Source organism: Ranitomeya variabilis, chromosome 4 (assembly GCF_051348905.1).
Source record: "Ranitomeya variabilis isolate aRanVar5 chromosome 4, aRanVar5.hap1, whole genome shotgun sequence".
Classification (NCBI taxonomy): domain Eukaryota; kingdom Metazoa; phylum Chordata; class Amphibia; order Anura; family Dendrobatidae; genus Ranitomeya; species Ranitomeya variabilis.
This window is the reverse complement of record NC_135235.1, coordinates 303,511,770-303,534,327: the sequence shown is the minus strand read 5'-3', so window position 1 is coordinate 303,534,327 and position 22,558 is coordinate 303,511,770. Positions and strand designations below refer to the sequence as shown.

General features: G+C 43.2%; 1 protein-coding gene across 4 annotated transcripts in view; it reads left to right on the top strand.

The window, feature by feature from the left end:
• NPHP4 (nephrocystin 4) overlaps window positions 1-22,558 on the top strand; it is a 249,137-nt gene that overhangs the window by 99,558 nt on the left and 127,021 nt on the right. For all 4 annotated transcript variants that reach the window (XM_077250341.1, XM_077250340.1, XM_077250338.1 and 1 more), the window contains exons 10-11: window positions 12,145-12,327; window positions 13,174-13,312. In XM_077250341.1, the coding sequence (XP_077106456.1) occupies window positions 12,145-12,327; window positions 13,174-13,312 (322 nt within the window). The remainder of the gene's footprint in view (window positions 1-12,144; window positions 12,328-13,173; window positions 13,313-22,558) is intronic.

The window sequence follows — 22,558 nt, the reverse complement described above, 5'->3', positions numbered from 1 at the left end:
GGAATAGTTTTTTTTTTTTTCCTTTCTTGCACAGTTCGGTCATTAAACTTCACTACTTCACTCTTAGGAGCCTTGAACGCAATTGGAAAATGACATATTTATGTCCGTGTCGGCTGCTAAATACGAATTGACGAAGGAAGCGATGAGTAAAGGTCGTCGGCTCATCTGCAGAAGTAAAAATGTCTGCAAAGGATAAAAGCAAACTTCATCTATACTGATATCCAGGGCTGGAAAGGTTGCAGCGTGCCCCGCAGACCTAAATATCACATGGTGACTAATCCATTGCACATAGCCGTGACTTGTAAAGCCGCCACATTGACACCACAGTGTCGCTTCCCTCATCCGCGTGATATAGGGGAATGTGAAAGACACTTAGAATCTTATTATTGTGGATATATAAAATAAATGAGCTACATAGCACCGTATATATCATTGTATGTTTATATACTTAAAGGGTACTGCGATGTTGGCAAAGGCCCACCTATAACATTAATTCTTGGGGCCCCGCTATTCAGTCACATGCAAAAATGACCTGACCCTAGTATATAATTTTACTTGTAAGTCTATGTAATTTGGCTAGCTTGTTGATTGAGTAATTAGATGATACCTTTTTCTGAAAATAGTGAACCAAGTGCAATAGTCCTGCTCATAGCACTCCTTCCCAGGGGCCTACCGGAGGATTCTCCTGCTCCCCAGTGGGCCAGTCCGAGCCTGGCGATTGTAGACATTTATGGCATGGCTGAAGAATGTGTGATAAATGTCTGATAGGTGAGGACTTTGGAAGGATACAGAGTGTTTAAAGGTTTTGTAAAACCCATTTTATTGGGTTGCACTTAAAGTTGGTGTGAATTGATTTGCTGGACCTCGTCAATTGGCAATGTCAATCTGTGGTCTCTACATGGATGCCCTGAGAACTGCCTCCTACCTACCGGTATCCGCGGTTTATCTTTTGATCGGTAAAACCTGTCGCGAGGTCATTGTTGTGGTGCGGGGGAACTTGAGAAGTCACACCAGGTGACATTAATGGCTGTGTGTTGAGTTATTTAGAGGGCACACCAAATTTACACTGTTTTACAAGCTGTACACTGACATGTTGTCCCATGAAACAATATAATAAAATATTTACAGAAATGTGAGGGGGAGGGGTGTACTCACTTTCATGATATGCCGGGGTCCACCAAAAGATCCTTCTTACGACTTTTACTTCCTCTAGATAGTCAAGTTCGATGTCTCCTCTGCTATCCACCAGGGGCTTGGCGGACCCCGGCGGTGCCGATCCAAGGCCCTCACTAAACCATCCCATCGGTAGTAGCGGTGGGCAGTGTGTACAATGGTACAGGGACATAACGTGAGTTATGACCCACACTTACTGGGAATTCCTCGTTTACTGGGAAGAATTGCAATCCCCAGTCCATGATTACTACATGTTCCATATAGTGAACACGGTAAAAAAAGAAAACCGTTGTGACGTTGCACTTTTCTTTGCAATTTCACCGCACTTGGAATTTTCTCCATCACTATTTTGCAAAATCAATTGCCTCATTCAAAAGTACAACTCTTCCTGGAATAAACACACTCTCATACGCTATATTAACGGAAATATAAAAAAGTTATGGCTCTTGGAAGAAGGGAAGGGAAAAACGGAAACGATAATGAGATGACTTTTACAAACGATGTCACAGTCTGCGCAGCAAAGCTGGCAAATGACAGACAACAGAAAGTGTCAGCTTATTATGCCAGTTACAATGTTCCGTACGGATGTTTTTCCTATGTAGATATCCTTGGGTATAGGACTCTTTTTTATAATGGAGGGCAATGCAGTACACTGATAACCTATTGATTTCGGTGACTACAATGTAACATCTCATTTTCCTTGTGACTCTGCTGCCAGTATCCCTCAATAGTCAGTGTTGGAGTCTTTGGCATTACCTTCTGACATCTGTAATCGGGGGACTCCTCTAACGGATTATCAAATGCCGATAACTCTTTCAGGACTATTTAAAAATAAATTGTAGCTTATTGTTATGGATTCTAAAACTTTTCAGTGCTTGTTTTGCCTGTTATGTTTTGGGTACAGTACCGGTACATTATGTAATATGGTTTTATTATTTGCAAACACAGTATAACGATAACAATATGCATTAGCTAGAATATCTGTGGGTGGTATATGACTTGCAAGTTACCTTTCAAGAAAGATATAGAACGAAATGTTACATGACTCATAATTAGCAGCTAATCTACCACGTAACACATGGGCCGGTCCTGGTGGTGCAGCTGATGCAGCCCACTCCTGAGAAGACACCTGTGCCCTCATATAATTATACATCTCTCCCCGCGGCTCCGGATGATTCACTACATGGAGCCCTTGTGTGGCTTATAGCCATCTTATCTTCGCTCTGTAGACAGCACATTGAATTACAGATTTTTTTCTTTACATGTTTTGCCCAGACCATTAAACTGAACTCTATTTTTAAATGCAATTTTTCATTATCCAGATACATTAAGATTTCTTGAAGAAGTTCTAGGTGGTGTAGCGGAAACCTCCATCCGCTAGACCGGTGAGTTGGTGGTTCGGCATCATTCTCCCTCTTAACTGGTGCTTGCGAGCCACAGTGTCTTCTACAGTATACACAATTAGTTATCAAGTGCTCCTATAATGATTATATATACAGTTGTGCTCAAAAGTTTACATACCCTGGCAGAATTTTTGCTTTCTTGGCCTTTTTTCAGAGAATATGAATGATAACACCAAACCTTTTTCTTAGGTCCGGTCCTCCTCTCCCGCAGGTGCCTCGCCGTACTTCCCCTTCCCGGCCCGCTCCTCAGTACCTTTCAGAGACCTCCTTTTTATTGTTAAACTACTGTGTTTTCTCTTTTTAAATCATAATGACAACCCAAAACATCCAAATGACCCTGATCAAAAGTTCACATACCCCTTTTCTTAATACCATGTATTGCCCCCTCTAACATCAATGACAGCTTGAAGTCTTTTGTGGTAGTTGTGGATGAGGTTCTTTATTTTCTCACATGGTAAAGCTGCCCACTCTTCTTAGCAAAAAGTCTGGGTTGTCTAGCATAAACTGCGTGCTTGAGATCTCCCCAGAGTGGCTCAATGATATTGAGGTCAGGAGACTGAGATGGCCACTCCAGAACCTTCACTTTTTTCTGCTGTAGCCAATGACAGGTCGACTTGGCCTTGTGTTTTGGATCTTTGTCACGTTAGAACGTTTAAGTACGTCCCATGCACAGCTTCTGGGCTGATGGGTGCATATTTGCTTTCAGTATTTGCTGATAAGGTGCTGCATTCATCTTTCCTTTAACTTTTGCTAAGTTTCCTGTGCCTTTGTAGCTCACACATCCACAAAGCATCAGCGATCCACCTCCGTGCTTTACAGTAGGAATGGTGTTCCTTTCATCATAGACCTTGTTGACCTCTCTCCAAATGTAAAGTTTATGGTTGTGGCCAAAAAGTTTGATTTTGTTCTCATCCATCTAAATTAGCTTGTAACATAAGTTTTGAGGCTTGTCTCTGTGCTGTTTTGCATATTGTAGGCGAGATACTTTGTGGAATTTGTGCAGTAATGGCTTTCTTCTAGCGACTCGACCATGCAGCCCATTTTTCTGCAAGTGCCTCCTTATTGTGCTTCTTGAAACAGCCACACCGCTAGTTTTCAGAGAGTCCTGTATTTCAGCTGGTGTTACTTGTGGGATTTTCTTTTCATCCCGAACAATTTTCCTTGCAGTTGTGGACGAAATTTTTGTTGGTCTACCTGACCGTGGTTTGTTTTTACAGAGCCCCTGATTTTCCATTTGTTAATCACAGTGTGAACTCTGCTGACTGGCGTTATGAATTCTTTGGATATCTTTTTGTATCCCTTTTCTGTTTTATACAGTTGAACTACCTTTTCCCGTAGATCCATTGACAATTTTTTAGCTTTCCCCATAACTCACAAATCAGAAACGTTAGTGGCTGGATGAAAGATGCAAGAGTCTGTCTGGATCCCAGAAACTCACTCAGCTTTTATGCACACGCACTGATTACAAGCAAACAGGTCACAGGTGAGGATGTTACCTTTAGTAGCCATTCAAACCCATTTGTGTCATCTTCTGTGCATGTTATCAGGTCAAAATCACCAGGGTATGTGAACTATTGATCAGGGTCATTTGGATGTTTTGGGTTGTCATTATGATTTAAAAAGAAAGTATAGTGCCGGCGCCCCAGCTTAGGTCCGGTCCTCCTCTCCCGCAGGTGCCTCGCCATACTTCCCCTTCCCGGCCCGCTCCTCAGTACCTTTCAGAGACCTCCGAAGCCTCCGTCCCAGGTCCCGCGCATTCGTTCTCTGCTGTTACTTCCTGGTCTGACGCTCCGTATCTTCATCCGTCTGTTAATGAGGTTGTCCAGTCAAGCAATATGGAATGAAATCTCCCTGTTAAGAGGCCAGAGAGCGGCCCACCCCTCCGCCTGCTCCTTCTCTTCCTATATGTTACGGCCTCGGATTTGCAGATTTGATATGACGGAGCGGGCTCCAGCTCGATGTGCATTGTTCTCTGTGGATGTGACGGGGTAATGTACAAATATATGGCATAAATCGCACTAGATGAGACGCACTGGCAAATTCATTTCAAGAAGGAGACGTTAACATAATACATGAATATTACCTATAATGAGCATTACCGCTGCTTTACCGCCATTTGTGGCGATACTCATGGCACCCCCGCTATGTGTTCAGCGTAAGGACTTGTCCAAAACATTATTCTGTCTACATAATTGAAGTCGGCTCCAGAAATGTTATAAGTGTGATCTGTCTAAATAACAATGGGAATTAAAGCGCGACTGTTCAGACCTCGGCAGGTCTCTCATAAAGTCTGTAGTGTGACATTAGGCCTATTCCCATGAGAAATGCACGTATTTGGCCCCCAAAAAAGAAGAAATGTGTCCTGAGCAATTAAATAGCAAGTGATCTACGTTAAGTCCTGTGAATTGTAGCTTGAAGCACTTGGGGGCCACAGTGCATGATTTGTAACTGTACCCCCCATACCCAGGGGTATATACATAATGCTGATGTCTTCCTAAAGTGAAGAATTGCTCATGGGTACCCCCCAGGCACCAGGGCAACAACCCTTACTCTATGGGGTAATATTGAAGCCTATTCTCAAAGGGGTTACCACACAAACAACATTCATCACCCAACCACTGATTCTAAGGGCAAGGGCGCCAAAGTCCCATGTGAATAAAGTAGACATTCACGTGGGTGACCGCCTCATTTAGTTCTGTGAACCTATGGGAGAAGTCATATGTATAACTCCTGCTATATCGCAATCAGTGGGGGTTTCAGCAATTGATCTCCTATCTACCATATTTTTCACTTATCCTTAGGATAGGTGATAAATGTTGTTAGTGAGATAGCCCCTTTAAATGGAAAATATGCTAAGCCTGTGGTGGATGTGGTGGCAACCTGCAACTACCACTAGAAGGAGATCATTGCATGCAGATTTCTTGATTAATGTCAATACTAACTGTATATGTCCATATACAGTAATATCCAGCTAGTGGTGGCTGTATAAATCTATATACGGTAAGCTCCCCCCAGTGGTGGGTGTATAAATCTATATGCAGTAAGCTCCCCCTAGCCGTGACTGTATAAATCTATATACGGTAAGCTCCCCCTAGTGGTGGCTGTATAAATCTAAACGGTAAGCTCCCCCTAGTGGTGGCTGTATAAATCTATATACGGTAAGCTCCCCCTAGTGGTGGCTGTATAAATCTATATACGGTAAGCTCCCCCTAGTGGTGGCTGTATAAATCTATATGCAGTAAGCTCCCCCTAGCGATGGCTTTATAAATCTATATAGGTTAAGCTCCTCCTAGTGGTGGCTGTATAAATCTTTATACGGTAATCTCCACCTAGTGGTGGCTGTATAAATCTGTATACACTTAGCTCCCCCTAGTGGTGGCTGTATAAATCTATATGCAGTAAGCTCCCCTTAGCGGTGGCTGTAGATTACGGTAAGCTCCCCCTACCAGTGGCTGTATAAATTTTTAAACGGTAAGCTCCCCCTAGTGGTGGCCGTATAAATCTATATACGCTAAGCTCCACTTAGTGGGGTGGCTGTATAAATCTAAATACACTAAGCTCCCCCTAGTGGTGGCTGTATAAATCTATATACAATGAGACCCACTTTGGTTTGACAGCAGACAGCCAGAGTTACAGTGAACTCCACCTAGTGGCATTTGTATAAATCCATATTCGGTGACCTCCTGTTGGTGGCTGTATAAATCCACATACAGTGTGCTTCCCCTGGTGGTAGCTGTATAACTCTGTATACAGTGAGCAGCTCCACCTAGTGGTGGTTGTATGAATCCATGTACTGTGAGCTCTTTCTGGTGGTAGTTGTATAGATTCATATATAGTGTGCTTCCTCTGATGGTGACTGCATACAGAGAGCAGCTCCACCTAGTGGTGGCTGTGTAAATATTTGTGCAGTGAGTTAACCTAGTGGTGGTTGTATAAATCTATATACTTCAAGTTCCTCTAGTGGTGGCTGTATAAATCAGTATACAGTAAGCTCCCCTTAGTGGTGGCTGTATAAATCTACATACAGTGGGTTCCCCCTAGTGGTGGCTGTATAAATCCATATACAGTGGGTTCCCCCAAGTGGTGGCTGTATAAATCCATATACAGTGGGTTCCCCCAAGTGGTAGCTGTATTAATCCATATACAGTGGTTTCCCCCAAGTGGTGGCTGTATAAATCCATATACAGTGAGTTCCCCCAAGTGGTGGCTGTATTAATCCATATCCAGTGGGTTCCCCCAAGTGGTGGCTGTATCAATCCATATACAGTGAGTTCCCCCAAGTGGTGGCTGTATAAATCCATATTGTTGTGAATTCCGTTCTCGGGCTCCCTCCTGTGGTCGTGAATGGTACTTTGGTGAGTTCTGTCCTTGGACACCCTCTGGTGGCTTTGAGTGGAACTGCTGATCTTTGAGGTTGGCTTTCTCAGCTGCCCTCGTTTATTGCTGCTGCTAGCTTCCCTATTTAACTCTGCCCAGGTCGTTAGTTCATGCCAGCTGTCAATGTCTCAGTACTGATTCAGATCTCTCTTGGATTTCTCTGATGACCTGTCTACTCCAGCAGAAGCTAAGTCCTTGCTAGTCCATTTGCTGTTCATTGGTTTTTTGCATATATATTTCTCAGTACATGCTATGTTTTTGTCCAGCTTGCTATTATGATATTTCCTTGCTAGCTGGAAGCTCTGGGGGTGCAGAGCTGCACCTCCACACCGTGAGTCGGTGTGGAGGTCTTTTTGCACACTCTGCGTGGTTTTTGTAGTTTTTCATACTGACCGCATAGTTCCCTTTCCTATCCTCTGTCTGTCTAGAGAAGATTCGGCCTCCTTTGCTAAAATCTGTTTCATTCCTGTGTTTGTTACTTCCTCTTAACTCACAGTCAATATTTGTGGGGGGCTACATTTACTTTGGGGAATTTCTCTGAGGCAAGGTAGGTTACTATTTCTATCTTTAGGGGTAGTTAGCTCTTAGGCTGTGAAGAGGCGTCTAGGGAGAGTTAGGTACGCTCCACGGCTATTTCTAGTGTGTGTGATAGGATTAGGGATTGCGGTCAGTAGAGTTACCACTTCCTCAGAGCTTGTCCCAGGTTTTTCCATTTTAACCATCAGGTCATTTCGGGTGCTCCTAACCACCAGGTCCATAACACCATATACAGTGAGTACCCCCAAGTGGTGGCTGTATTAATCCATATACAGTGAGTTCCCCCAAGCGGTGGCTGTATTAATCCATATACAGTGAGTCCCCCCAAGTGGTGGCTGCATAAATCCATATACAGTGGGTTCCCCCAAGTGGTGGCTGTATAAATCCATATACAGTGAGTTCCCCCAAGTGGTGGCTGTATTAATCCATATACAGTGAGTTCCCCCAAGTGGTGGCTGTATTAATCCATATACAGTGGGTTCCCCCAAGTGGTGGCTGTATTAATCCATATACAGTGGGTTCCCCCAAGTGGTGGCTGCATAAATCCATATACAGTGAGTTCCCCCAAGTGGTGGCTGTATTAATCCTTATCCAGTGGGTTCCCCCAAGTGGTGGCTGTATAAATCCATATCCAGTGAGTTCCCCCAAGTGGTGGCTGTATAAATCCATATCCAGTGGGTTCCCCCAAGTGGTGGCTGTATAAATCCATATACAGTGAGTTCCCCCAAGTGGTGTCTGTATAAATCCATATACAGTGAGTTCCCCCAAGTGGTGGCTGTATAAATCCATATACAGTGAGTTCCCCCAAGTGGTGGCTGTATTAATCCATATACAGTGAGTTCCCCCAAGTGGTGGCTGTATTAATCCATATACAGTGGGTTCCCCCCAAGTGGTGGCTGTATTAATCCATATACAGTGAGTTCCCCCAAGTGGTGGCTGTATTAATCCGTATCCAGTTGGTTCCCCCAAGTGGTGGCTGTATAAATCCATATACAGTGAGTTCCCCCAAGTGGTGGCTGTATTAATCCATATACAGTGGGTTCCCCCAAGTGGTGGCTGTATTAATCCATATACAGTGGGTTCCCCCAAGTGGTGGCTGCATAAATCCATATACAGTGAGTTCCCCCAAGTGGTGGCTGTATTAATCCTTATCCAGTGGGTTCCCCCAAGTGGTGGCTGTATAAATCCATATACAGTGAGTTCCCCCAAGTGGTGGCTGTATAAATCCATATCCAGTGGGTTCCCCCAAGTGGTGGCTGTATAAATCCATATACAGTGAGTTCCCCCAAGTGGTGTCTGTATAAATCCATATACAGTGAGTTCCCCCAAGTGGTGGCTGTATAAATCCATATACAGTGAGTTCCCCCAAGTGGTGGCTGTATTAATCCATATACAGTGAGTTCCCCCAAGTGGTGGCTGTATTAATCCATATACAGTGGGTTCCCCCCAAGTGGTGGCTGTATTAATCCATATACAGTGAGTTCCCCCAAGTGGTGGCTGTATTAATCCGTATCCAGTTGGTTCCCCCAAGTGGTGGCTGTATAAATCCATATACAGTGAGTTCCCCCAAGTGGTGGCTGTATTAATCCATATACAGTGGGTTCCGCCAAGTGGTGGCTGTATAAATCCATATACAGTGGGTTCCCCCAAGTGGTGGCTGTATAAATCCATATACAGTGAGTTCCCCCAAGTGGTGGCTGTATAAATCCATATACAGTGAGTTCCCCCAAGTGGTGGCTGTATTAATCCATATACAGTGAGTTCCCCCAAGTGGTGGCTGTATTAATCCATATACAGTGGGCTCCCCCAAGTGGTGGCTGCATAAATCCATATACAGTGAGTTCCCCCAACTGGTGGCTGTATTAATCCATATCCAGTGGGTTCCCCCAAGTGGTGGCTGTATAAATCCATATACAGTGAGTTCCCCCAAGTGGTGGCTGTATTAATCCATATACAGTGAGTTCCCCCAAGTGGTGGCTGTATTAATCCATATACAGTGGGTTCCCCCAAGTGGTGGCTGTATTAATCCATATACAGTGAGTTCCCCCAAGTGGTGGCTGTATAAATCCATATACAGTGAGTTCCCCCAAGTGGTGGCTGTATTAATCCATATACAGTGGGTTCCCCCAAGTGGTGGCTGTATTAATCCATATACAGTGGGTTCCCCCAAGTGGTGGCTGTATTAATCCATATACAGTGAGTTCCCCCAAGTGGTGGCTGCATAAATCCATATACAGTGAGTTCCCCCAAGCGGTGGCTGTATTAATCCATATACAGTGAGTCCCCCCAAGTGGTGGCTGCATAAATCCATATACAGTGGGTTCCCCCAAGTGGTGGCTGTATAAATCCATATACAGTGAGTTCCCCCAAGTGGTGGCTGTATTAATCCATATACAGTGAGTTCCCCCAAGTGGTGGCTGTATTAATCCATATACAGTGGGTTCCCCCAAGTGGTGGCTGTATTAATGCATATACAGTGGGTTCCCCCAAGTGGTGGCTGCATAAATCCATATACAGTGAGTTCCCCCAAGTGGTGGCTGTATTAATCCTTATCCAGTGGGTTCCCCCAAGTGGTGGCTGTATAAATCCATATACAGTGAGTTCCCCCAAGTGGTGGCTGTATAAATCCATATCCAGTGGGTTCCCCCAAGTGGTGGCTGTATAAATCCATATACAGTGAGTTCCCCCAAGTGGTGTCTGTATAAATCCATATACAGTGAGTTCCCCCAAGTGGTGGCTGTATAAATCCATATACAGTGAGTTCCCCCAAGTGGTGGCTGTATAAATCCATATACAGTGAGTTCCCCCAAGTGGTGGCTGTATTAATCCATATACAGTGGGTTCCCCCCAAGTGGTGGCTGTATTAATCCATATACAGTGAGTTCCCCCAAGTGGTGGCTGTATTAATCCGTATCCAGTTGGTTCCCCCAAGTGGTGGCTGTATAAATCCATATACAATGAGTTCCCCCAAGTGGTGGCTGTATTAATCCATATACAGTGGGTTCCCCCAAGTGGTGGCTGTATAAATCCATATACAGTGGGTTCCCCCAAGTGGTGGCTGTATAAATCCATATACAGTGAGTTCCCCCAAGTGGTGGCTGTATAAATCCATATACAGTGAGTTCCCCCAAGTGGTGGCTGTATTAATCCATATACAGTGGGTTCCCCCAAGTGGTGGCTGTATTAATCCATATACAGTGGGTTCCCCCAAGTGGTGGCTGCATAAATCCATATACAGTGAGTTCCCCCAAGTGGTGGCTGTATTAATCCTTATCCAGTGGGTTCCCCCAAGTGGTGGCTGTATAAATCCATATACAGTGAGTTCCCCCAAGTGGTGGCTGTATAAATCCATATCCAGTGGGTTCCCCCAAGTGGTGGCTGTATAAATCCATATACAGTGAGTTCCCCCAAGTGGTGTCTGTATAAATCCATATACAGTGAGTTCCCCCAAGTGGTGGCTGTATAAATCCATATACAGTGAGTTCCCCCAAGTGGTGGCTGTATAAATCCATATACAGTGAGTTCCCCCAAGTGGTGGCTGTATTAATCCATATACAGTGGGTTCCCCCCAAGTGGTGGCTGTATTAATCCATATACAGTGAGTTCCCCCAAGTGGTGGCTGTATTAATCCGTATCCAGTTGGTTCCCCCAAGTGGTGGCTGTATAAATCCATATACAATGAGTTCCCCCAAGTGGTGGCTGTATTAATCCATATACAGTGGGTTCCCCCAAGTGGTGGCTGTATAAATCCATATACAGTGGGTTCCCCCAAGTGGTGGCTGTATAAATCCATATACAGTGAGTTCCCCCAAGTGGTGGCTGTATAAATCCATATACAGTGAGTTCCCCCAAGTGGTGGCTGTATTAATCCATATACAGTGGGTTCCCCCAAGTGGTGGCTGCATAAATCCATATACAGTGAGTTCCCCCAACTGGTGGCTGTATTAATCCATATCCAGTGGGTTCCCCCAAGTGGTGGCTGTATAAATCCATATACAGTGAGTTCCCCCAAGTGGTGGCTGTATTAATCCATATACAGTGAGTTCCCCCAAGTGGTGGCTGTATTAATCCATATACAGTGGGTTCCCCCAAGTGGTGGCTGTATAAATCCATATACAGTGAGTTCCCCCAAGTGGTGGCTGTATTAATCCATATACAGTGGGTTCCCCCAAGTGGTGGCTGTATTAATCCATATACAGTGGGTTCCCCCAAGTGGTGGCTGTATTAATCCATATACAGTGAGTTCCCCCAAGTGGTGGCTGCATAAATCCATATACAGTGAGTTCCCCCAAGTGGTGGCTGTATTAATCCATATACAGTGAGTTCCCCCAAGTGGTGGCTGTATAAATCCATATTGAATGAGCCAATGTTTTGTCAGTAGGCAGCCTGAATTATAATATTTTGAAATTGAGAAAACTGAACTTCCCTATGCAGATACATTCCTAAATGGAATAGTGGACTTGCCTTTCACAAGCTATGCAGTGGGTAAATGTGACTGTGGTGTCTTTGGGAGGTGAGGTCGATGCTATGTGGTCCTATGATTTCTGTATACATCCATAGCTATGCTGGAAAGATGGCGATGGTATTTGAGCTCCAGGAATGGGTATTGGGACATTGTGATCTCGTCATCATTTCTTATTTGCTTTCTTCCTAGGTGCCTTCTAATACAATGCTATCTAATGCATCTTATATGCGTATGATCCGATGGGCTTCCTGGAATCCTCTCCTGAATCCTGGATCTTCAGAGGTGACCTTACCCTTAGAAGGAGGACCTTGCCCCAATCCTTGTAACAGCCTTGTCTATAAAATACCTCCAAACAGCATGAGCTCCAATGAGGTGAGCCATACATACTGCACTTTTCACAATTCCCAACCACTTTATCACTTATGTCCTACGTATTGTCTTATTTCTGCATTAATCCACTTCGCCTAACCATACATTGTAGGATACGTGTGATAATGAGGCCTAAAGGGGTCGTTTTGAAAGCCTGTTTTCAACTACTATATTTTTCTTTTTGAATTAAAGAGGACCTATGATTTTGCCATTAATATGTCATTTTTTAAACTGGTATAAAAGTCTCTTCTCTCCTGAATCTGGCGATGATTTCCTTTCCTTCCTGCGCCTCTCCATTCCGGAGATATGGCCCTTTCTTCCCTACTCTTTTTAGCCAACTGGGTGAGAACTTCCTGGAAACGCCCACAGAGAAGAGTTGAGGACCACATCCACTTGGCTATCGAGACTAAATTTATATTCAGGGAGGAAGGGTCCATATCTCAGGAATGCAAAAGCGCAGAAACGAAAGAAGAACAACGCCGGATTCAGGAGAACAGCGGCATTTACACCAAGGGAAAAAAAAACATATTTATGGCAAGTGACACTTATTTAATAGTGAGATCACATAGGGACCTCATCTAGTAGCCGGAGCAGTTATGTACTATATGGAGACCACTGACTACTGTCCATGTAATCTTGCTTTTCCAGAGTAAGGGACCCTCCTCCTTCCACTATATCTATTTTTATATATTATATCCTTATGGCCAGTGGCAGACAAACCCATTTAAGAATGGTTGATACATATATATACCTACCATGTATAAAGATCTATACTAGCTCCACTCTACTTCCATTCCGGAACATTGGCCTGTTGTGTGGTCCCATCTGAGACTTTACATTTCTTTCCAGGTGCAGCAGGTCGAAGCCGGTACTTTGTATTTTAACTTTAATGCTCGTTCAGGACACCAGATGGGTGATGGGGCCGAATCTATCGAAAGTTTGCCCGAGGAGCTGCGTCAGTCAAAGAAAAAAGGATCCACGGCGCACGGTAAGATGTGGTCAATTGAAGTCAACTTCCAGCCAAGTGTCTTGCCATTAATATTTCCTTTAAATGGGTCTCAAGCTTAAAAAGTTATCCTCTATCCTCCGGATAGGGGATAACTGTCCAATGGCTAAGGGTTTAACCGCCGATCCTGAGAACTGGGGGCTGAATGAATAGGAGTTCAAGCATACGTACTACTGCTCCATTCAGCACTCCTATTAGAATGAATCCATGAGATGCAGTGCGTATGATCGACCTCCACTCCATTCATCCTCCCTTAATCACTTTTTTTCTCTTATTTTATCTTCTTTAAATTAAAGCTGATAAATACAGTATATAAAGAAATCTTCTCATTATGTCTAAGGAGCAGAGCCATGACCCCCCTTTCTCTCTACTGTTTTGTGTCTGGCCGTAAGACAACTGTCTGCAGCAGAAGCCTCCACCTTCACATGCAGCATTTTGTAGCATCTTTTGCTTCTTTTTTTAATCAATAGACCTAACTTTATTAAACATGTACTGTAGACAAATCACACATGTAATCGGCACCCAAAAAAGCAACAACAAAAAAAGCAGCCAAAATGTAGTAAAACTTGCCTTTTGAACTCCAAAAGAGCAGGTGATTTGTTGATACAAAATTTATATTAGAAGATTGTTCCATTTTTTTTAAATTTTACGATGCATGATTTTTATTTGCTGTATCTGGAATACCCCTTTAATTTTCTGTAATTTTTGACTTTGGCAGCTCATCAGTTTTTTTTGTTGTACTTTAATTTAATCGTCCACGGCTTTTTTTTTTTTCTTTTCTTCCTTTTTTTCCTTATTTTTCATCTTGCAGCCAGAAGTTAATGGAGAGAGTTTAGAAGTTTGATAGCAACATTATTGAGCAGATGGCGCTGCTTCATTTCAGAATGACCCATGATTCTCCTGTGCATTTGGTTAATTGATATGTCATGTCAGCCGTTGCATAGGCAATTTATTGTGCAGTTAGCTTGGAGAAACTTGTGAAAGTCAAAATGTGCCACAGTTACTTGCCAGTCATTTTGCTTGTTTATTTATTTATTTTTACTTGTTCTTGCTGCTTTTTATTTCTTTTTAAGAAATTAGACCATAATTGAAACTGTTTTTCGTAAACTAAAGACCTAATGAAAACTGAAATAAGGTGCCGCAAAGTCATTAATCTCTGCTGTCGTGCTATGAAAAGTTGTGGACAGAGAAATTTTGTGGTCACGCAGCAATTTATTTATTATTTTTTAATTATAAGAACAATACATCCTTATTTGCTCCCAATTAAAAATAACTTTAATTATTTCCTCCAATCTGTAATGTAATGTTCTGCCACCAGAGGGCAGTGTGTCCCTTCGAATAGACGTCTACGGCGCGTTTCGCTGGAACTTGACGGCGAAACTTTAGTCATTTTTTTTAATACAGATGTGGATAGTTGGACACTGCTGATCATAAAGCCCCGAAAATAAAAGATCTCCACGTGTGTTCATGCAAAAGAGTACAGCTCCATGTGAAATGATTTGTGCAAGCAGTCATGCAAGTTTTAGGAGGGGATATTGAAAGCTAGAAGACTTTCAGAGTTCATCCACTGTGAGGTTTTTTTTTAACCCTTTCATGTAGCAGGGGATCTATATGTAGCTCATTTTGCTTGAATTGATGATAGAATTTGAAATTTCTTTCTTTGCAATAGTTAAAGTGATGACCTGCAATTAATCCCATCCACCATTCTACTCATTCCCAGACTGAATTGGGGGGGTTAAGGAGGGGGTACATGGCTTAACTCCTATCGTGCTGTGAGAACCCTCACTTATCAAGCCTAGTCAACTTGATGGGGAAGTTTAGTTACTGGCAATGGAGGTTGCATGTTATGGCTCAGCATGTTATGGCGCAGCATGTACGGCAAAGCACTGTCCCATAGGAATGGCTGGACTACATGATAGCCTCCATTTGTGGAATAAACGATGATCACAAGAAGTGATACTAAGGGCTATGAGAATAAATAGTAACATTCACAATTAATACTACCACTTAGTGCTCTAATAATACTACTATACTGTGCCAGAACAGTGAATGTTTGCACCCAGAGAAGAAGTTTAAAACAGAAGTGGTGATGGCCTTGGGGAGTGACAACCCTCTTGTGCAAGCTTTAATGCAACCATAGCAGCTTCTAAAGGGTTGCATCATATCGTTTATTAAAGGGGATGTCTGCTTTCATAAAAAAAATTAGGCCAAGTTAATGCTTTAAAATAAAACAATCCTTCCCTTTTGATGCCACTGCTACTTAAGCGCCATTTTTTTGCTGCTCCCCAACGGGTTTTATTATAGCATTGATGTCCCATCTACAACATGTGACTACTTAACGCGGAAAGAAAAAAGATGACAAATGGTCACACACAATAAATAGAAATACTATAAACTTTATTAATAGCATACCACAATATTAAAACCAGGTGAAAGGAGGGAAGGTAGTAACAGCACAAAAACCTCTGTTATAGAGTTAACAGGAAGGGTGCCACCAGGAATAACAGTCCTACAGGCTTATACATTATCAGAAATAGAAAAAATAAGCAAAAATAGGAAACAAATAGTAAAAAACTAAATAAACAAAAATAATAATTTGATCCTACTGCAGTCAGGAATACCAAGCCAAATAACAACAGTTACTGCGTGCCTCCAGTACTACAGTCCTCTGTGCGGTGGGTACCTTGCTTTAATAATATCTACTATGTTTGTTTGATAGGCTATGGGACTTCAATTAGGTTAGCACTATAGCGGTTCTTGTATTTACCTATCTTATATGTGAACTGTTGTTATTTGGCTTGGTATTCCTGACTGCAGTAGGATCAAATTATTATTTTTGTTTATTTAGTTTTTTACTATTTGTTTCCTATTTTTGCTTATTTTTTCTATTTCTGATAATGTATAAGCCTGTAGGACTGTTATTCCTGGTGGCACCCTTCCTGTTAACTCTATAACAGAGGTTTTTGTGCTGTTACTACCTTCCCTCCTTTCACCTGGTTTTAATATTGTGGTATGCTATTAATAAAGTTTATAGTATTTCTATTTATTGTGTGTGACCATTTGTCATCTTTTTTCTTTCCGCGTTATGTGCTTATCGTGATGATAGGTCTTGTTGGTCCTTTTTCACCTATGGTACAGATTTTTGTCAAATTATGAGTTACCATGGTGTTTAGTCATATAAGTTGTTATTCTTAACATGTGACTACTGCAGCCAATCGCTAGCTAACCAGTGATGCTGAGGCCAGTGATTGGTGGCAGCGGTCACGTGTAGTAGACTGAACATCTCTGTTCCAACCTGGTAATCAAAGACTGTTGAGGAGCAGCGGAGCGTGGCGCTGGAGCCGCAGGGGCTTCATCAGTAAGTGATGCTTATTGATTGATTTTTAAATCATTGCCAGCCTTTTTATGAAAATGGACAACCCCTTTAAATTTCTGATAAGTGAAGTTTATTAGTAGGGGAGGAGTTGGGGATAAAATATCATGTGTCGGTGGCACTAAACCTGATGCGGTCCTGTATCTAATGTCTTGGAGGTTGCAGGATCTACCCAAGTTTTAGGTCATCAGGGTGCAAGGTTTGTTCTATATTCCTACATGAGGAGATATATTCAGGCAGCCATTTGGTTCACAATAACCACCTGTAATAAGTATACCCCGCTTGGTTGGGAGCTTTTTATTTTCACTGATAAATAACCTCACTAGTGGTCTGGAGTAGCTCTGAAAGCTTTATGGAACATGCAGTGAGGTTATTGGCCTGAGAGCTCAGGGAAGGTAGTGCAGCAGATCCAGCAGCATGAAAAGCTGTAAAGAGTAAAAAGCCAAGGTTGTGTTCACACCAGCAGTTATAATGGCAGGCACAAGGACAGTGATGCCCTCTGATAGACCACATTGTGTTATAGTGGGGTTCACTTGGTTTTGCAGAGATATGGTGATTAAAGTGATGTCACAGGAGCTCAGGTGACTGCGGATTATAGTGATGACACAGGAGCTCAGGTGACTGCAGATTATAGTGATGTCACAGGAGCTCAGGTGACTGCTGATTATAGTGATGTCTCAGGAGATCAGGTGACTGTGGATTATAGTGATGTCACAGGAAATCAGGTGACTGCAGATTATAGTGATGTCACAGGAGCTCAGGTGACTGCGGATTATAGTGATGTCACTGGAGCTCAGGTGACTGCAGATTATAGTGATGATGTCACAGGAGATCAGGTGACTGCGGATTATAGTGATGTCACAGGAGCTCAGGTGACTGCAGATTATAGTGGACACAGGAGCTCAGGTGTCTGCAGATTATAGTGATGTCACAGGAGCTCCGGTGACTGCGGATTATAGTGATGTCACAGGAGATCAGGTGACTGCAGTTTATAGTGATGTCACAGGAGATCAGGTGACTGCAGACTATAATGATGTCACTGGAGCTCAGGTGACTGCAGATTATAGTGATGATGTCACAGGAGCTCCGGTGACTGCGGATTATAGTGATGTCACAGGAGCTCAGGTGACTGCGGATTATAGTGATGTCACAGGAGCTCAGGTGACTGCAGATTATAGTGATGTCACAGGAGCTCAGGTGATTGCAGATTTTAGTGATGATGTCACAGGAGCTCAGGTGATTGCAGATTATAGTGATGATGTCACAGGAGCTCAGGTGACTGCAGATTATAGTGATGTCACTGGAGCTCAGGTGACTGCGGATTATAGTGATGTCACAGGAGATCAGGTGACTGCAGATTATAGTAATGTCACATGAGATCAGGTGATTGCAGATTATAGTGATGATGTCACAGGAGCTCAGGTGACTGCGGATTATAGTGATGTCACAGGAGCTCAGGTGACTGCGGATTATAGTGATGTCACAGGAGCTCAGGTGACTGCAGATTATAGTGATGTCACTGGAGCTCAGGTGACTGCGGATTATAGTGATGTCACAGGAGCTCCGGTGACTGTGGATTATAGTGATGTCACAGGAGCTAAGGTGACTGCGGATTATAGTGATGTCACAGGAGCTCAGGTGACTGCAGATTATAGTGGACACAGGAGCTCAGGTGTCTGCAGATTATAGTGATGTCACAGGAGCTCCGGTGACTGCGGATTATAGTGATGTCACAGGAGATCAGGTGACTGCAGTTTATAGTGATGTCACAGGAGATCAGGTGACTGCAGACTATAATGATGTCACTGGAGCTCAGGTGACTGCAGATTATAGTGATGATGTCACAGGAGCTCCGGTGACTGCGGATTATAGTGATGTCACAGGAGCTCAGGTGACTGCGGATTATAGTGATGTCACAGGAGCTCAGGTGACTGCAGATTATAGTGATGTCACTGGAGCTCAGGTGACTGCGGATTATAGTGATGTCACAGGAGCTCCGGTGACTGTGGATTATAGTGATGTCACAGGAGCTAAGGTGACTGCAGGTGACCCCTTTAATAATTTTGCACACCATGTAGTGTCGTAGGAGAGCAGCCCTTCTACTAGTTTTAGAAAGGAGTGAGGGTCTCCGCACCCCAATCCTTGCCAATCATTTTTGTTAACAGAGTTGCACTTGATTTGACAAAATTCTGACTGTCTGGTGTGAAACCTCCACCTAAGGGGAACTTAATGATGTTGTCCGACAGTAATGTTTTTTTTTGTGAATTATTTTTAATCAGTTGGCTAGTTTTTTTGTTTTTTTTTTAAATAGATTTTACTGTCCGACAAACCCATTAAGAACTTATTTCTCACTCTTGTAATTTTGCATTAAATAGTATGCAGTTAGCTCCAGGACCTATGGCACAAGCAACCACATCTTTATAACTTATACTTATGGCTTGAGTTAATATCCTTTTATAATTAGTCCGAAATAAAAGCAAAATGGCTTTACATCGCTGGATGCATACGACTCCGGAACGCATAATCCAAGTAATAAAATGTTTGATGCCCTTATACCAAGCCTAATGGGGCATTTAAGCATAGCGATATTAGCTATTAACATTAACGAGCGCCAGTCGACTATGCACAAGTTATTCACTGTCCCTTTACCGTCCCGTAAAGAAGGGGACAGAATTAGCCCTAACGTGATGGTTCTTTCCTCATACAGCTCCATATTATCTGCAGTGATTGTCCTTGTTACACCGGCCGGTGGGCTGCTGATCGCTATGATTTTTTGCCTCAATAAAGAATTCAATTACTTGAGGGTAGGGTTGTGACATTGGAAACTCAGCTCTGCCTTTCAGTGGTCATTGAGATTGACCTCGGACTCTGCGACCACCTTTTTGGCGATCTTCCCTCAGTCTTATGGTTGATCTCCTTGGCTCCGAACTATCCATGCTCTTAGATTTCCGAAGCCAAATGTTAGTGAAGATATTATGGTCAATTTGAGGTCTTCCAAGATTGATCATAAAATTCCCATAAATGGAGTTTATGAGGCTTGTAATCTCTCTGATGCAAATATTATCACCTCTTGAAAGCCAAAGCCAACTTTCTCGCAGCAATTTTTTTTCTTAGATGCTATGAATGATAGTTATACTTGTGTAGTTATCCTTAGCCTAATAAAAGCAATGTGAATAAGAGAAACTTACCTTGATACCTAATATTGGAGGAGGAATTGTACCCTTCAAAGGTCTGATCAGAAGGTCAGAGGATGCGCCCCCTACATCACTGACATCCTAAGGTTTTTCTTGGTGTTTTTCTCTTAGGATTCAAGGCTATAAACAAATCAAAACATAGCATCACATTATGGAAACCTTCTGGTGCTGGTTTACACCTCTACAATCTATCCTCCTGGGACAGAGAATTTATTTATTTTTTCATTTCCTTATTATTATTCTTGAATTAAATCCCAGAACCCATGTGGTTCGCATTCCAGACTTTCAAAAGCCAGTAAGAAAGGCAGAGTAGACAACTGAAAATGGGCAGCCTCTCTGGGACAGTGTGGAAGTATGTTATGTGATCGTTACACTTAAAGGGGTTCTCCTGTGTTTTACTAAAAGTCTGTAGCCACTCTTTGTAGCTGCAAACTTCTGAATCTGCACCCCACGTTGTCAGAATTCTCCGGTGTCAGTGGTGAGAGCAGGCGGTCATGTCACTGCAAGTATGCGATTTCAATACTTCCGGCCACATTCCGACTAGACGTGCACAGCCTAGTGAATTGAGCGAGGTCGTGCATGTCTAGTTGGAATGTGGTCTTAAGTATGGAGATTGCATGATTTTAGTGACATGACCGCCTGCTCTCGCCGTTGACACCTGAGAATTCCCACAGGGTGCAGTACTTATTCAGACGTTTACAGTTACATGCAGTGAAAAACTGCAAAAACATGTGAAAACCTGATGTTGTAAATGAGCCCTTAGGCTGGTGGCCCAATGAAGAGATACCCCCCCCTTATTCAAGAGGAGGTGCTTAGCTATCTTTTTGTGACCTGGTGCTTCTGCTTCAGTCAGTTGTCTTACAGCTAGACACTGGAGGAGCTCGGGAACGCTCGCACGTGCTCAGTAGGTGTGCTGTCGGGAACTGTGGTGCGCACACCAGGAATGGGCAGGAGCACGTTGAGAAACCACGCCATGGGGCTGGGGCAGTGAGTAAGGTGACGTTCTTGCATGGAGGAAGAAGGGGACACCATACCATGGCACTGGCCATCGCGCTACACCTGTCACTTTGTCAAAAGTGGCCAGTGTTTGCTTTTATTTGCCATTTTTAATTTAATTTTTTTAAATCTGTTACATGCTTTCTAGACATAACGTTTTTATGGTCAATGGGGCGTTGCTCACAGGGTAGTAATGAAGAGTAGTCTAGAGACATGCCGCCCCAGAAAATACTGTGAGTCACGCCTCCTTGGTAGAGGCCAGAAAAAGCAGCACTAAATAAAAAGGGCCCATATCTATTGAACGGTATGGCGGATTTTTAAAAAAAAAAGAAGAAAGAAATGCAATCCTCAGGGGCGCAGCATGAATAAAATGAGCGCAAAACCTGGAGACCTTTGACCTGATGATGTTATGGTGTGCACTAATAGGTATATCAGGATTGTAGGAACATTGTATGAGCATCATTGAGTTTGCTGGTTCACAAAAGGCCATTTGTCTTGTCCTCTTCAAGAGTATTCTGTTTCTTCTTTCCTCCTTTTTCATCATCTTTCCATGGAATTCATCAGAACAAATCAAGTGCAGAACAAATTATGCACTTGGCAAGAAGAAAAAATAATGGTAATAAGAAATATGTATTTGTATTTAACAAAGTAAAATGAATGAGAGCAATCACTTTACCGATAGAGAAAGTGATCGCCTTTTAGTGATTTGAATTAGGGTTTCGAAAAGAAGCGAATTAACTAAAATAGCGTTTTACAGCCGACACTGTCGTAGATCAATGGCATTTAAACCTAAAATGACCTTGAGATGGAATAATCAGGACTGTTTCATTCAGCATCAAAGACAGAAAAGAAAATGAAAATGCTTGTAGCAGTGACCTATTCGTGGCTGCACGGATAGGGTTATAAATTACCTTTTAAGTCAATTCTGCCTTTGACAAACTTCACTAAAATAATGTATGATACAGTACACGCTGAACCATCATCAAAAATGCAGTGGGCTCTCCTCACTTATCTGTGCCTCACTATCCAGATGGCGTTTTCCTATCACCCATGACTGCACCACCTGAGAGGGGATCTGCCCATCTAGGACAGGAAACCTACTAAAAAAAAAAGGGCGGAACTTCTCCCCCGTATCAGTTGGTTTCCTGTCCTTGATGGGGAACTCATGCACAAAGTGTCTGGTGCTGAACGTGGGAAAAAAAGTCTCCTACCCTACGTGACGTCTGCTGAGCAGGTGTTCAGGGCCTGGAAGCACTGCAGCGGGTCCATTGAGGTCTTGGCTGGAATAGGCAGCATCTCTGTAGGTCTGCCAGCCACCACGTTGTCCCGGTATCTGTGCATATGCAGGGTGCACTGTAAAGGTGCGCCATGATGACGAGCGCGCTGGTGACATTTGACCCTAAAGTGTTAGAGCACTTCCAGTAGAGTTCCAGTGGAGGCACCCATTGGTGGGAGGTGCTGTCCTTGCTGGTCCCACATTTAAATACGGTTCAAGACCACCGGAAAAGCGGTGACTCCGGCACTCCTCCATAGTTCTGGCATGGAGCAGCAGGACAGGAAGAAGCAGATGGAGCAGCAAACGCAGCTGCAGGTCCAGCAGTACTTAAAACCGAAGCAGCAGCAATGTCGACACAGCGGTGGAGTTCGTACTGTAAGACTATTCCT